Source organism: Melozone crissalis, unplaced genomic scaffold, assembly GCF_028551555.1.
Source record: "Melozone crissalis strain CALT ecotype California unplaced genomic scaffold, PUWL_Pcris_2 ptg000029l_1, whole genome shotgun sequence".
NCBI lineage: Eukaryota > Metazoa > Chordata > Aves > Passeriformes > Passerellidae > Melozone > Melozone crissalis.
The window spans coordinates 12,705,106-12,721,603 of record NW_026535807.1 but is presented as its reverse complement, the minus strand read 5'-3'; the positions used below and the strand labels follow the sequence as shown (position 1 = coordinate 12,721,603).

General features: G+C 36.6%; 1 protein-coding gene across 12 annotated transcripts in view; it reads right to left on the bottom strand.

Annotated features, from left to right (window-relative positions):
- Nucleotides 1-16,498, bottom strand: part of ERC2 (ELKS/RAB6-interacting/CAST family member 2) — a 404,850-nt gene that overhangs the window by 238,717 nt on the left and 149,635 nt on the right. For 4 of the 12 annotated variants that reach the window (XR_008483247.1, XR_008483246.1, XR_008483253.1 and 1 more), the window contains 3 exons: nucleotides 11,466-11,495; nucleotides 10,427-10,620; nucleotides 6,628-6,639 (listed from right to left, as the gene is read on the bottom strand). Coding sequence is in view for 1 of the 12 variants with exons in the window: in XM_054280975.1 (XP_054136950.1) it covers nucleotides 6,628-6,639; nucleotides 10,427-10,620; nucleotides 11,466-11,495 (236 nt within the window). In the remaining 11 variants the exon portion in view is untranslated. Of the gene's footprint in view, nucleotides 1-6,627; nucleotides 6,640-10,426; nucleotides 10,630-11,465; nucleotides 11,496-16,498 lie in introns of all 12 variants that reach the window. The other 8 variants (XR_008483250.1, XR_008483251.1, XR_008483255.1 and 5 more) reach the window with 4 other exon arrangements.

Here is a 16,498-nt window from a genome sequence, read left to right as displayed (position 1 = left end):
GGCAGCTCAGTTCTCGTTGTCTTAAGAATGAGAGTCCAGGCAGGTGCTTCACTGAGTTATGACTAAACCAGCATAAGGGTAAAGCTTCAAAATTCAGGTCTCATTTCACTGAAATCCAAAAGCTAGAATTTTATTAAGATATAAGCAACTTAAGTTTTGTTTCTAGCACTTCCACGGAATACAAATGCATTTGCTACCACCTATCTCTAAACCTGAAATACAAAGCTGGGTTGGACTTTGAGAGACCAAAACCACCACAAGAGATGTTAAGAGGGGCACTGACAGACACATTCCTGATACAAACAAGGACACTGTTTATTCACTTACAGCCCAGAGATGGATTTTGCTGTAGAAAATAGATATTATCAGGATGAAAAAAACCTCTACCTGTGACAGGGTGAATTTTTGATATAACAAAGAAAATAAATCTCAAACAAAAGCAGTTCTTTCTAAAAGAAAGCCCTCATGCTTGACTGTTGAATTGATTTTATAAGCTAGACATAGTCACTCTAAATTGTATAATATGTTAATAAAAAAAATAAGCAGTGACTTTCTTTGCTTTCATTTCCATTTAAAATTCCCACATTTTTAAATCAAAATCATATAACCTAAATTATTAGTGTCCAAGACATCTTTTAAAATCTTGTGTCTCCTTATTCTTAGCTTTTCTTATTTTTCTTTTGTTAGCTAATACAATTATCACACTGGTAGCAAATAAAATGCCTTAAATGAATAAACAAAAGCAACTATCCCAATCATTAAGAAATTAATTGGTCTATCCAATTTAAACATTAAAATCAGAAATACTCCTAAAATATTCCTTTAAAAAGGCTGAAAGATTAATACAGATCACTACATAGGCACAGGGGAGTAAGGTGTTTTGAATGAAAACTTCTGAAGAGAGAAATAATAATTAAATAAATAAGTATTCCTTGGTTTTGTTAAAGATACTCAAAAGAAAACAAGCAAAATTAAGAATTTTTACATGTCTGCTGTCAAAGGCCACATCACTTTGGAGGAATACTTCATCCCAAATGTCAAGGAATTCCTTTCTTTGCATATCTGACAAACCTACTGCCATCCTATAAAAAAAAAATCCTGTATATCCTATCTCAGCATTGCCCTTCTTGCCCTCATAACTCCAAAGCAGAAAATCTAGCAGACCTTATTCCCTCTCTTCCTTTTCTCTTTAAAAGAACTACATTTTCCCCTCTCTCTTTCCCACAAAGGAGCAGGAGCAAGACTTCAACGCCCTTTACAATTGCTTAAACTCCTAACCTGTGTGACAACATAATCTATAACCTCACAAAATTTCATTTTTAAAATTGTGCTATTTGATCCTGTAACTAGAAAAAAAATCTCTATTTTACAGTGACATAAAGGGAAGTAGTTCAGCTTCCTTAGCAGATCTATTATCATTTAGGATGAGAAAGCAAGCTCGAGTGGATGTCCCCTGGAGAGACAGGAAAATGTTATCAGCCTGTGCCTGGATCTCCCCTGCTGCCAGCAAGGCTAAAGGGAGACCAAGACTTTCCCATTGAAAAGATTATGAAAACTGAGTAAAACTTTGGTGCCTTTTGAGCATGAGAATTTGGAGGCAGGTAATTCTCTCTGCTTAACCCTGGCCAAACTGGTATAAAGATTAGGTATAGAGGTTTTCCACTATTTTCCACATGCCTGAGAAAATACTATCACAAGAAATTGATATCATCTCTGACTGCAGAAGGATGCTTGCTCCTCTTGCTGCCATTCACCTGATGCTGGGACTATGGCAAACTCCACATCACAGTTCATCTGCTCATCAGAACTGGCAGGCACCCCTCTGTGTTCTCTCCACAACTCTTTGATAGAAAGAACTGGAGACAAAACGACCAACATAAACATGGGACAAAAAAAAAACATCTAAACCAACTAATATTAAAATAATTTTAAAATATCTAAAAAAAAAAAAAATCATTCCTATATCCCTAATTGTCCAGTTGAATGCATCATGACCAGAATTAGCAGCTAAGATAAGTGAATTCTAGTATATTCAATGTTTTCATTACATTCCCAGCTCCTGTTACTGACAGGTTACATAGCTGTTTCAGTTCCACCCAAAGTTGCAGGCTTGTAGCCTGTAGGGCTCAAAAAAAAAAAAAAAACCTTCTTCCCATCCCCTTACACTCCCCCCAGTTTTAAATCTCATCATTTCAATTGCCTGAAGGCTGGCTTCAGGTTTCTTCTTACTCATATTATGACAATTTTTCAGCAAGGCAATTGTTTTGCCCCCAAATGCACCACAAACCATTATTGTCCTGGGACAACCGAGAACTCTGCCTGGGAGAAATCAAAAATCAAGTGAGCGTCACAGAAGTCACTGAAACATTTCTCACCTCACAGGCAAAAACGTGGGAGGAAGGGTTTACCTAACACACACTCTGGGAAGTTTTCCAAAATCTTTATTTAAGAAGTGTATAGTCTGACACGGTTCCCTCCGAAGCCCTGGAGAGACGCTGGAAATATCCACGTGAGGATAACGCATGAATGAAAGAGATGTACTAAAATCCTGTTCCAAACTATGGTTCATGTCACTCTGTTTCAAGGCCGATCTGCACTGCAACCACGGAAACTCCGACCCAGCACTGCTGTCTTCCTCAGCACATTCCTGCTGGATGACACTTCACATGAACACGTGTGAAATTCGTACCAGAAGACTCATCTGTCACACATCTCTCTCCTACACCCAGGATTGTCGTGCATTTTCTTCTGATGTTCTTCTTTTAAAAAAACCAAAAAGCACTGCTGATGACAGCATGCTAGATGAGAAGGATATTTGATCTGATTTAATATGGCAATTGCTTGCTCAGCTATTTTATTAATTGAGACCGTTAGCAATAACTGCAACCAGTTACTGGAATTAATTTGTTGCCTGAAATTTGCAACCAACAAGTTGCAGCCCTGCTACTGGTCCATCAGGTCCTTCCCAGCTGTAGTCCAGAAAAGCTTTTTTCTTCAAATTACCAAACTAACAAAGCATCTCCACACAAACAAACAAAAAACCCCAGAAAAAGCAGCTCCTGACTCTTCCCAATTTTTCTCTGCATCCAACTGCTCCACAGCATGTCCAGCCCAGCCTGACAGCAATCAGGATCACACCTCCTCTGCAGCTCTCCAAGTTTCACTGCAATTTCCTTCTGGATCAAATCTTTTGACTGCAACTCCTGGCTCACCCTAGAAGTTCTCAGGATCAATCCAGCCACTATCATCCAATGCATAAATCAAGCTTTCCATGCTTTTGTAGTAACTTCTTCAGACCTCCAAATAAATCAGGTACCCCTTGTACGATTTTTGTTTAGACATACAAATTTCCCCTTATTATGAACTCAGATCAGAGCACCATCACGTTGCTCAGGCATGTTGCTCCTGCACTGGGAAAGCAAACAATGTGAGTGGAAGGAGTGGTTCCACCAACAGCCCAATTCCTAAATTTAGTGCCCCTGTATCTTTTCAGTAACAGCTTTTTAAGGGCAAGCTGTGCTATCTCACAAAGATTCTTCACCACACACCCCTCCACTGTGCACAGGGAATCCTGACAGCATTGAGCCCAGCAGTCACCAATAGCCCCAGGGAGTGCTCTGGGGCAGATTTAGAGACATCTGCCCTCTAGATCTTGCCTCTGAGGAAAACTAATGGAGGCAGCAGGTCTGGAGAAGCTTAAGAAATACTGATGTCTTCAATCAGGAATCATGAAAGGGAAGAGTAACAGCTCCTTCTGTTCTCTCTTCCCCAGCACAGAGTTGTGGTGTCACATCCAACCAAATCCAAAGTTGATAGTTTTCTTTCTGTGAGGTAAAGCTCTTTCGTCTTCATATCCACTTCATTCTGCATAACCATTTACTTTATGGAGTATTGACCCTCCAAATCAATCTCAAAAATAGCAAATCAAATTACAAAATATCCTTGCTTATTTAAATAATTCCTTTCTATTTTAACCTCTGCGTGGCTTTCAGCAAACTGAAAGGAAAAGTCCAGAACAAGGCTGACAAGTTCAGTAGTGAGTGGGATGAAATTGAACAACAGTGCATCATCTTGTCCCAGGGCGCCGTTTGTATCTTTACTGTTTATCTTTAGGATTTCAGCTAATTTTCTAATAAAGTATTTCCCTTTTTAATTTAATTCCCTTAAATTAAAATACCAAAGAAATAAACTTTCTACTTTACTATTTCTTAAAAAATGAAATTTACAAAAGTTTAAAACCACACATAAAATCAGGTAAATTCATATAGTCTCATCTCAAAATGTCATCCCTTTCAAAATGTTTAAATGCTAAAACATTGGTTCTGCATATGTAGCAAACAGACTAAAAGGGAATGACATGTCAGCAATCTGTCTGTTATCCAACGTGACAACTGTGTTTCTCACTCAGAATAACCAGTCTCTCAGAAGAGTAATGTACATCACAGATTCTCTCAGTTTTCAGTAGTACACTATCTCCATTTCTCCAGGGACATTATCTTTGAACAACATATCACTCTGCCCTTGGAACCATCAAACTGACATTTGACAAAACTGTGGACGGCTTGTAGGTTAAATTTAAAACTCCATTGAACCTCCCCTTGCACATCTCACTGAGCTCTGGCCTCCCATGGAAACAATTAGGAAGTCCAACATTAGAGCTGGTGGGAAACTTTCTAGCACTGGTCAATACAGTTCACATGGAAAAAATATCCATCTCTTGCTTATCTGCAGGAAGAAAAGTTTGGGGAGTATCTAACCTGCTGTAACCAAAAGGTGTGGGGATGTCACTGTACTGATGGTTGTACTCAGAATATTTTTATCTTAGTACAGGCAGGTGCACATGAGGGCATTATGCCAATATATTTGATTTTCTTGTTTTTCATGAGTATTAATAGCCTACCACGTTTTAAAACCAATGCAGCATTTTCCTAACCATAAAAATCTCCTAGGAGTATGGATGACTAAAACGACAGCTAAGAACATACGGATCAGCAGAAATTATGGAAATTAATAGATCTGTTTCTTGAATTAAGTTTTGACCTTAATGAAGATTCAAGCTGAGAAAACTTAACACTTCACTGAATACCCACAATAAATTCTAATCATACTCTACAACTTATCTGGGACTCCAGGGATGGAAGTGGGCAGAGTTATGCAGACAGTTTGCTTCAACAAGGTCAGTTGGCTTTTTAGGTCAATAAAACATAACAGAAATTGCACCTCCAACTGCTGAACAAATGTTTCTGCATACCAATCATTGAATTCCAGTGAAATCAACCATAATGACAACCACATAGCATAATACCTTTCTTTAGACTCTCTTGAGCTAGAGAGATTTTCTCTTGAGCTAGAGAGAATGTTGAATATGCTCTGATAGAAAAGTGAAGTGGTCACATTCAGATAATTTCATCATGGCCAACTCCATAATAAATGCATTTATTTAACTTCTGGAGGAAAGAAAAGTTCTGAAACTTAATTGTTGAAGTATTTTCACAATCTTGGTGCAACAATTATCCCCTCAAGCACATAAAAATATACTTGAAGTTGATAGACAGTAAATTTAGCATTCATCCAATTCATTACAGCAATCAATGAGCCCCAAATTTCAGAAACAAAACTTTTCATCTGGAAAGTAACTTGTGATTGTGGCATGCACTAAAGATCATCAGGAGGGAAAAAAGCCTTGTCATCTTTTTGCAATGAGCCATCTTTAGCTGTGCAATTTGAAGACATTCCGGTCAGAGACTTCTCCGACATGTCTGAACTGTGAATTGTGCTTGGTCTTGACTCTCCCAAGAGAAAACATCAAAAAGATGTTTTAAGACTTTGCTAACTTAAAATTTACAACCACCCATAAGCATGAGAAAGAAAATTAGCACCAGGGCCTACTAAGAGAAAAAAAAGTCAACCAGATCCATTTTTGCTTCCAACAAGTACCACAAGGCATGTAATACTTGAGAAGTTTACTCAGAACCAGTGTGCAGAGACAAATGCCAGCTAAACTAATCTACAGCCTGGAAGAATTCAAAACACAGACCTGACTAGATGAGGTTACATCCAAACACAGCCTAAAAACACATACAGACAAGTCCTGTACAGTTATGTGCTGGTCCAGAATCCAGCCAGCAAAACCAGCTACAATGTTCTGAACCACTGCAACTCCTCATATTCTGTTTGTAAGCAGTAAAAGGGGCAATGCAAAGTATTAAGAATAAGTCTCTGATGTTCAGTATAAATCTCTCTGTATACAATTGCCACTGTTCATTCATTACCTGCTGGGTTGGGCTGTCTACCAAAAATTATTCCCAGTGTTAAACTTCCTAAAAAAAGATAACAAAAGCAAAACCAAAAGAAGAAAAAATTTCACAAAAAAACAACATATGAATTGAATATGTTGCTAATAACCATTTTTTCTTGCAGGCATTCAAGAAAAAGATTCATTTACTGGAAAGTTTCTGGTCTAGAAATGAAATGACCAAAAACTTCACAATAGGGACAAGCAGAATAAAAACAACAAAATACAAACAGAAGTTAATAATGTGGGATCAAATCAACCAAATAAATGAAGCATCAATGAAAACCTTCATTGTGGAAGGAGGATTAAGTAGGAGAGCAGAAAATACTGACCTGGAAGTCAAGCTGGTTGGAGTAGGGATGAAAGCAGCAGTTTGGAGAAAAACAGATAGGGAGGAAGACAGCAAAAGAGAATAAAGGGAGGAACACATTAGTTCTTCAAAAATATAACAAGCAGATGTTATATTAGCAGATTATTAAAAAGAAAAAAAAAAGAAAAGGAAAGAGAGGGGAAAGAAAAGCAGGAACTAAAATGAAATTTCTGCAGAGCTACATCCTTCCTGTGCACTGAAGAAAACAAACTTTAAATCAAAAGGGTATCTTGTCATTAGTGGACAGCAGAAAGACATCCATATTTATAACCATCCAAATTCCAAATTCATAAACACACCAAACAGAACAAATAAATTGGATGAATACTGGCAGCACTTGCTGCCCCGCAAACATCTTGTCATATTCCACAAAGTCCTTCATGTGAACTGTCATAGGCTGGTGACCCTCATTCCTCAACTCTTCCAATGGCAGTCAAAGCAGCTAAACAATTTGGCAACTTGTTCAAAGATATTAGAAGTTCACAAAGCACTGTAGCTAATAATCAAAGATGAAGATTTGACACCGCACCCCAACCCTGGAAATGCAGCCTTTTCCAATGCTGATAGCAAATTTTTAATTCAGTATGAAGAGAACTAATACTTCAGCACTGAAAATACTCTGATTTTTGACAACTTTATTTGTTAAAAAAATACCTAACATACCCTTTTCAAAAACTAAGTCTAAAATAATCTCCACACAGCTAGACTAGTCCTTAAATCTGACACACAGCATTTTGTGCTTTTAAGAAAAGGAGCATACTCAACAACCATAAACGTACATTTTTTAAAATGCAATTATTCCACATACTGATGCTTTGTCTCTTGTGCAATGACTTGTCACTGCTGTGTAGACTTACCTTCATGATAATTCAAATCCAAATTAATTCAGAATTAATTAATTGTAGTCTGAATACCGCAAGAGCTTGAATACATAGCTATAGTGTTATACATCCACTGCATATGAGAAGTGGATAACAGAAAGAAAAAACTTCTTGTTTAAGAACAAACAGGTTTGTCTCATAGTTTAATATTTTTAAACAGACTTTCATATTGTTGCAATCTTTGCTGAGAAGCTACACTTTGCCAAGCAACTGACCAAGTATCTCACATACCACTGGAGAAACATGGATCCAAGATTTTGCAATCTTCACCACGCTGGCATCACCTGCTCACTCTTTTCAGTCTAAATTTACCAATGCATAATTTATATTGTATTATGTGCCGGTGCTTTTTTACTGAAATCACTCTTCTTTCCCTGCAGTGCTTATCCCTTCCCACATTTACACAGAACAGGCATCCCTACAGAGCTCTGTTTAGCCAGAGAAACAAACCACTGTTTCTTAGAGTTCTCCTGTGTCATGAGCACTTCATTCCTTCTTACCAGCCCTCACTGCACCTGTTGCCAGCTTTAATTCAACTTCCTAGCATATGACTGATGATAAGTACACAGCAGAGCTCCACACAGAGCCCTGCCAGCACCTGATGACATTAATACCTTCCTATCCTTACTGCAGATATTTATTCTGACATATCAGGATTCACTCCTCATTATTTAGATCTCTGCTTCATTATTTAGATGGCTCATAATGACACAGCCATAAGCAAATTCACCCAATCTTTCTTTTCCTGAACTCTATCAAGGATTATCCTTAGTTTATATCAGGCAACCTTACTGGTCCTAACTTCACAAACATGCATTTTATGCCACTGTATTTCACTTCATTCTGTGATTCAAACTCTCTACCACATTTCATAAACATACTTCTCATTCTAACACCATTAATAAAAGCTTTAAACAATATACTCCTTCAATCCTGACAGTTCTGTTTCAGCTGCAGCTCCCTCTCCTTGGTGAGGCTCTTGGCATTAAAACTTGAGCTGATCACTACCTTATTCGGTTTCATTTATATTATTTTAAAAGTCCCACAAAAATAAAAAACAAAAAACCCTGAACCACATTTCCTTCATCAAGAAAACCAAAGAAAAACAGCAAGCTAAATTTAACGAAAGCACGTTATGCATTAAATGTAATATCTTGCATTTGATTTTAAGCTTTTTTTAATTATAAACAGATAAATTGTGATAACTTTTATTACAATTTTAAAATAGCTTAAGTATAGAAGAAGGAGTAGCTTCTCCTGTGTAGTAATAAGAAACTGTAAAAAAAAAGTTAATATAGGGAGAGTAATTAAAGAAACAGACCAACGTGATTTTATATGAGCAATATTATTAATCTGAAGTGATGACGCTCAGAGAAGTGTGATAGTTTCTGAGCCAAGGAAATCACATTAAAATCAAAAGAATTACCATTCACATGAAAATTTCTTCATAACTATTAAAAATGTTCATCTGCCAAGTAGCACACACTTGTAAATTTAACTGCCCATATCTCAAAGCAGATATTTCTACCCCTGAGTATTTGACACTTCCTGTGTCAATACTTTCTGACTAGTAGAACATTAATATTCATCGCCTTGTTTTAATTTTTGTTTGAATTTGTAAATGATAACTTTATTACAACCATTTTTACCTTTCAAACTTATTTATAGAAGCACACTTCATTATGTTGAAGAATTCCTATGAATATAACAAATATTGTGAGGATACCACAGCTTGCAATAGTCTAGATTATCACTTCCTCAGAAATCTATGTTGATATATTTTGACAATTTATCTTGTTGCAATTATCTTGCAGTGTAAAGATGTTGGCACAGCAGCGAACGTGGATCCCAGCAAGCTGTGAATGAATAAATGCATTTTAATGTCACATTCATTTTCCTACAGGACCCCAGAGATGCCCTTGCATATGGAGCTTGAGGAAATGTCAAATATATGCTAAAGGTCCATAGCAAAGTTTAACAACTCCATCACATTCTAAGTCCAGTACTTGAATGTTCCAAACATGAACACACTTCCAAAGTGTGTTCACTCAGCAGTACCACATTATTTTCTGAGAAGTTATTTCAGGGTCAACACCCTCATCAGCAATAACAGACTAGAAATTGGTGCTCCTAAACTTCACTGCTAAGAGTATGACAAATTTGAAAAGAAAATGAATACAAAAATATAAAATTCTCACCCATTACAGGATTCTCAGACAATAGGAACATTGTATGCTGACAACGCTGTACCAGTATCTCTGGACCAGTTGGTTCCTTGTGTAAAAAGGTTCCAAGATCTATTTAATTACAAAGGGTATAAAACAAATCCCAAAACCCTCCTCTCTCCATTATGGAAAGCCTCAACAACCTTTCCAGACACAAGACAATCACTATCTGGTCAACATCAGAAAATATTCTTTTGAAGCAAACAAAGACTATGGGAACACCAAGAAATAGTTAGAGCTATTATTAAATATTCATGAGATGGGTTAGAAATACTTACCAATACTTTTCAGGATCTCTGAGAGTGACTGATGATGTTCACACTTGAAGAAACATGTGGGGGCAGGTCTGATTCACCAGTTACTAAAAAGACAGGCTTGTTCCCCAACGCTGTTTTCTGGGGGGTTGTTGTGCCTGTAAATCGCACGTGACCTTTCCTAAACACGCTTGTTTTATGAAAAGTATTAAAAATGGAAACCTTAAATTTTTCCAAAGTCAGCCAACAGGAGATATAGTTCTCAAGTAGCCCTGTTTTGTTCTTTTACAAAGCATAACCAATATACTCTTAAAAAACATACTCTGCTTGTAACCTCTGCTTCTGAAATGAAGATCAAGTAAGCAAAAATGTTACTCAATATAAGACAATACAAAAATTACCTTTCTAACTCAGCAATTTTCTTATCTTTGTCATTCTTCTCATTCTCTACTTCCTTGAGTATTTCTAGAAGTCTGTCAACCTCAGCCTGAGCTTTGCCACATTCTTCTCTATAGTATGAGGCCTCCTTGTCAAGCTGTTTCATTCTGTCTGCAAATTCTGGATTCATCCGTGCCTCCTCTTCAGCTTCATGAGCCTTCAGAATCAATATTTCAAAAAAGATAAGGGTGACAATAACTTAAATAGCTTTAAAAAGCTTTACTTCTTCAATCTCGGAGTTCGAGTTTAAAAAGGATTATGGGTATTCCTGTCTGATGCATTATAAAAAAAATGAAAATATCTACATAGTCAAATTCTATCGTCCTGAAAGGGGAGGGGATTTACTAAGGGGTTTTTTTACATATTAAAGTGACCCCACTTTAAAGGTGTTTTTTCAAATTTAACAAAGACTCACCTTGTAATTCATTAAATTCACATTAAGTCCAGTGTGTTTTGACTATATAGGCAATTTCTTAACAAATTATGTCCTCTTTCCCTATACAGAAGCATACACATTTTGTCCATGTATAAATATACAAACACAGATACATATATATACATATTGTATATACCTGTATCACCAGATGCCTCAAATGCAGTTTGATACAAAGAATTTAAAGGAAAGAAACTGTTTTTAATGCAGAGGTGATTTTAAAAGATAAACCAATAAACTAAAGAAGCTGATTTCAGCAGACATCTTACCCAATAATCCTTTTTAGCCTACCATTAATACTTAACCTGAAACGTCAGAGGAACAAGGCCATTGGTGAAAACAGCACAAACCTGGCAAACACATGCATGGATGGGTGGGAGTTCCACAGACAAGATAGAGAGCAATGAAAACAACAACAGTGCAGAGCCCAGGCCAGCTCCCATCAAACCTAATGGCAAAAACCCAATTAACTTCAATGGGAGCACGACCTGGCACCGAGTGCTTTCAACTGTTGGCTGCAATAATCACAGACAGATGGAAACAACAATGCACTGCAATGCTTAGCCTACCCCTTGCTTCCCATTATTCCTAATTGGCATCTTGAAAGAGAAGGCAAGGAAAAAAGAAGTAGTTTAAGGCAGTGCACATCAAACATAGAAAATTCAGGTAACATACAGGATTTTTTACAGAAATTCATGATACTTAGAACTGAAGGTCCTCCAACTATCTTAGTACGCAGAGAAGACATGGACTTACTTATCCTTCTTAATTTCAGGGAATGGACAATGCAAGCAAGCAATGAAAGAAATGCAGATCAAAATGAAGCATGCATGTTTGGGGAAGAACTAATATAAACTACAGATACTAGAAGGTCCATATTCTTTGCAATGGTTTTCTGCATAAATGAAGAACAAGTCTGAGTTTACTCTAAATACAACAAAAAATAGAAATTAGTAGGGAAAAACTTAGGTGGTTTGCATGTAACATATCATTTAAGCATGAGGATAATAAGAAAAAGATAGGAGATTTGAAGTGTTATTTATCCTGCTTGGAGGTTTTTACTCAGAAGAAATAGAAGGCAAGGGAATGACATGAGGAGCCTAATAAACCTACTGGCCTTGCTCTTCAAAAATCTCTGTTTTGGTACATGCTCCAGTCCTGAATTCCATTCCATACGACTTTTTAAACCCAGAACTCATTTCAAGGCAACACTCAAGGAGTATCTTGATTTTACCATTTGAGTGAGATGTCAGCAACAGATTCCTTTTCAGGTTCATAATCTTCCTTAATAATAAAGTTGGATTTCTTTTATACCAGTTGTTAATTGTATCAAGAAATTTACTTTCAACTAGCTTTGTAATTTTTTAAGTCAATGTAATACTCAGACTCGAGGCCAATTATCTGAGAAAACACTTTGATTTTCCATCAACCCTATTACAATATTATACACTTTAGCATTATGTAATTTTGCAAGGAATAATTTAATTCCATAGGTAAATTCACTCTAGAAAAAGAAATACAACCCAAATCCCACCTTCAAGATACCACGAAACTTATGCAAACAGCATATTGTTCCCTATTCTTCAGATTTCTCCTCCTCTCCCAAGGGTAAATCCAGAATTTCACAGCTCCTCTCTAAAGCCTATTGCTCTTTCATGCAACTCCCTGTCACCTTTCTGTCCTTTCCCTTTACTTTGGCACAAAATTCATTATATACCAGCCTTTCTTCCATCATTTCATAGAGAGAAGAAATACCCACCTTCCTTCCTCTAACCAGTCTTCACTTTAGCATTAAGTCTCAGCTTCAGCCCAAATCTTTTCCCCATGTATCTCTACCCTTCTCTTACCCCAGAGCAAGAAGCAATGCAGATGAGGGAGAGAAGCCTGTCTCTTTTTTTTGTTTCATTGCCACACTGCACTTTCTACAAGGAAAATGCATAACCAGGCAAGAACACGATAGGATCACCAGTGCAGAGGTGCCAAATGTTCTACAGCCATGGGTATTCCTGACACACAGCAGCTCAGAAATGTACTGAAAAAATTACCTACTGCACAAAGGATAAGCAAATCACCACCTGAAATAATAAATGTATTCCTCACTTTAGCTCTTTAAATCTTTGCTCAACAGAATGTTAAGGAAATCAACATTAAGGTGCAAAAGTATTTTCAGTTTTTGTTTTCTGTGGTACTCATGCAATTCTGTATTTGTGGGATGTGTTTTTGGAAAATTCTGCAGCTACAAACTGGGTCACTGCATTTCCCCAACATGAAGTGGAACTCTGAAGATAGATTAAATGTGATTAAGCATCCAACCAATGTCACACATAAACCAATGTAAGCATAAAGTTACTACAAGGTTGGTCGTAAAAAAAATAATCTAAAAAAAATAAAGCCCGTATTGCAAACCACCAATTGATCTGATTGCCTCTGCTTTTCAAAGCACTCACAGAATCTTTTTTGGACTATTGTCAGAAGCCAGATTTCTATTGCCCAAATGAAGAAGTAAAGTTAGTTAAAACGGGAAAGCAAGAACAAAAAAACCAATTTTTACAAAGAGCTTTCTGCAGGTGGTACTTTAACCTACAATTCCCTTTAAGGGATTCTTCACATTGTAAACAAAGCTGCTGATACTAGAAAAGAGCAAAACACAATCCATCTGACATGGCCAGGACAAAGGCACAGAATTACTTAGAAGGCCCCATTCTATTTTATGGCTTTGAAAGATGTGTTTGGATCTGAACTAGGCACCTTCCTGCATTTGTTGTGTACAGATCAGGGGTGATTTGTTGACAGATGGAACTTGACTCTTGAGGTCAAACAGTAGGCCCAAAGGAGTTAAAAGGCAGCTCAGTTGATATTGACCCTGCTCCTGCCAGGACAGGGCAGATTTCTTCAGCTTTTTTTAGGCTGTAGACTGAACTGTTGGATCTAGTTCTAGACAGAAGCTGCATTAATCACATGAATCAGAAAGTCTCTGCCTATTTATGCTGTCATCTCCTTTTTCTGTTTAGTTTCTGTCCCCTGTTTACTCCCTAAGTTCTTTGCTACCTTGGAAAACACATCTTCTGTTTCTGTGGGGCTTTTATGGTAGGAGGGACTGGTCCATGTGTACTTTTCAGCTTTCTTAAATCTGTATCTGCAAATGATAACCCTTGTGTGTACAGATTAAGTTAATTTCAAACTAATTCACTCACTTTATGATGATTTTCCTCCCAATATTATGACTGTGATATTGTATGTTATTTTTACAACTGAGTAAAAATAGCATATCACTCTACTACCATTAGAATGTCACAAATTTTTACATTAATTATACATCTGTTCTCATCTTTGCTTCATAAGCACTGCAAATGGTTTAGAAGAAAAGTAACATTTCCTTATGTAAACCACAAATTTCCTACAGAAATATCATAACAGTGCGGCACAGACATGCAACATGAATTATTTAGGCTATTAAAGTCTTATGCTACAGTCATGCATGTATTACTCTGCATAATAGAAATGGAGGGATAGATAAGTATTTCATTTTTAAAGCTTCAGACACAAAAATACACAAAAATCAAGTGGGTACTTCAAATTAGAAAAAAAAAGAAAAGGAACAGCAGAATTTACATGCAATGTATTTATTACTTTGTAAGATCCTTCAAATTTTATTACTTTCAAGAATGAATGGGGAAAAAAGATTGCTGTCACACAAATTTTCTTGTCTCCTTAAAACTCAGGAGGTTTTCATTTAACTTTAGGGGCTGCTCTAAGTAATTTATAGTGTATTCTGCAAGTAGTTTAAATTTTAATCTGACATTTCTCTTATAGAAGATCTTGGAAAATTTAGTCTTTAATATTCAGAAAAAGGTTCACCTGAACTCCATCCTCAGTACAGCATGATATTTAAATAATAGGACAAAAGCAATAATGTAATTTCTTATAATCAATTTTGCACAAAATCTCATTGGGCATTTCAAAAAGTTCACCTTTAAAGCATGAAGAAATGTATTCCAATTCTATTTACAACTTATTCTCATATATGTAGGAGAAGAAAGAAGGTGAGCAAGAGAAGTTTATTTTAAAAAATCATCTTGTGGGTACAGTATGATTGCTGCCTGGTGCCAAAGGAAAAGGATCTTGCATCCATTGCTTTGCAACTTCCAACAGGCTGTCCTTTTAAAAATTAACCACATAAAGGCAGAAAAAGCAGTTAAGAAAAGGACTGACTTTGGAATGCTGCACACAAACAGATTGGAAAGTAACAAATGAATTCTACACAGCAGAATCACTAATATTGATCTAATGACTGGCCAGTATTTATGAAAACCAAGCTAAAAGCCAACAGTAAAAAGACTCCATTCTGAAAAGACAAGCACAGGAGCAGTGTAAATGACATGAATAGAAACAGAACTACCACAAAAGTGACCCAAGATGATACAGAAAAAAAGGGTTTTATCATTGAAAGGGACAAGCTCTTTCTCCAGCACTGTGCCAGAAGGTAGAGGTGATAATATCAAGTTTTATGCTATTGTGCTACAATTTATGACTAAATTCTAAACAAGGTAACCAATAACTCCAAAAGTAAATAGAGCAGATTGTGCGGGAATCTCTTTTCCCATACACAAGTCATGACATATCCATGACATGGCTGGAGCTACAAAACCTAACCATAACAGATGGATTCCAAAGCTGGAATCCTGGTCCATGGACACCCATGGCAAAGCTCCCACTGACTCCAGTGATGGCAATTCCTCCTCTAATGTGCAGTATCACATTACTTAAGCTACAAACCCACTTCTTCTATATATATACTCTCCAAATTACATAGTAATTCTGACTAGGATTACTATGTAAACTATAGCTTTTAAATTGCTCTTACAGTTACATCATTTTTCTGTCCTGTGATGCTCACAGCACATTAAATGGAACAGCCCCAGCCAAAAAGATGGAAACTCCTCTCTGTAGAGAAAAGGTTTGTTGCTGCTCTTCCTCAAATTGAAGGAATCAAGTTAAAAGAGATATTGTGCAATTAAAGCAGTCATTTGTGAGAATATTAATGGTAAAGAAGCCAAAGCAATACTCTGCTTTTGCACTTTTGCAAAGACTGCCTTTTACATTTATCATTTTATATTTCACTATTTTCTTCACCTAATTACAAAGTTTCCATGTTCCTAATGTGTGTATGCTAAATGTATACACTCTTTCATGAGTAGAATTAATCTATTTTAGTCATATGGACTTTTGAAAATACTGCCAGTCATTTCCTAGATATTATTATTCATCTAATTAACTCAGTCACTAAAGATAAACTGAATAAATTAGGAGTTATAGAAGTTTGAAGGATCAAATAAAGTACTGTACAAGGAGGAATTAAAAAGCAAAAGGAAAAAAAAATTCTGCATGCATTTTCTAATGGAGAAGTTGAGGACCTAAAGGACGTTTGTTTTCTCAGAAACACAATATGTACCTATTTAATACATTTTGGATTCTTAAACAGGCCTTCAAGTCCACAAAGTTCAGTTATTTGGATATAATGGATACAGCAGAGTGAGCGCCAGGAGTGTTCTGCAAAGCTCCACAGAGGAAGAGCACAACACAGTAAGGGAATGGATCCTCA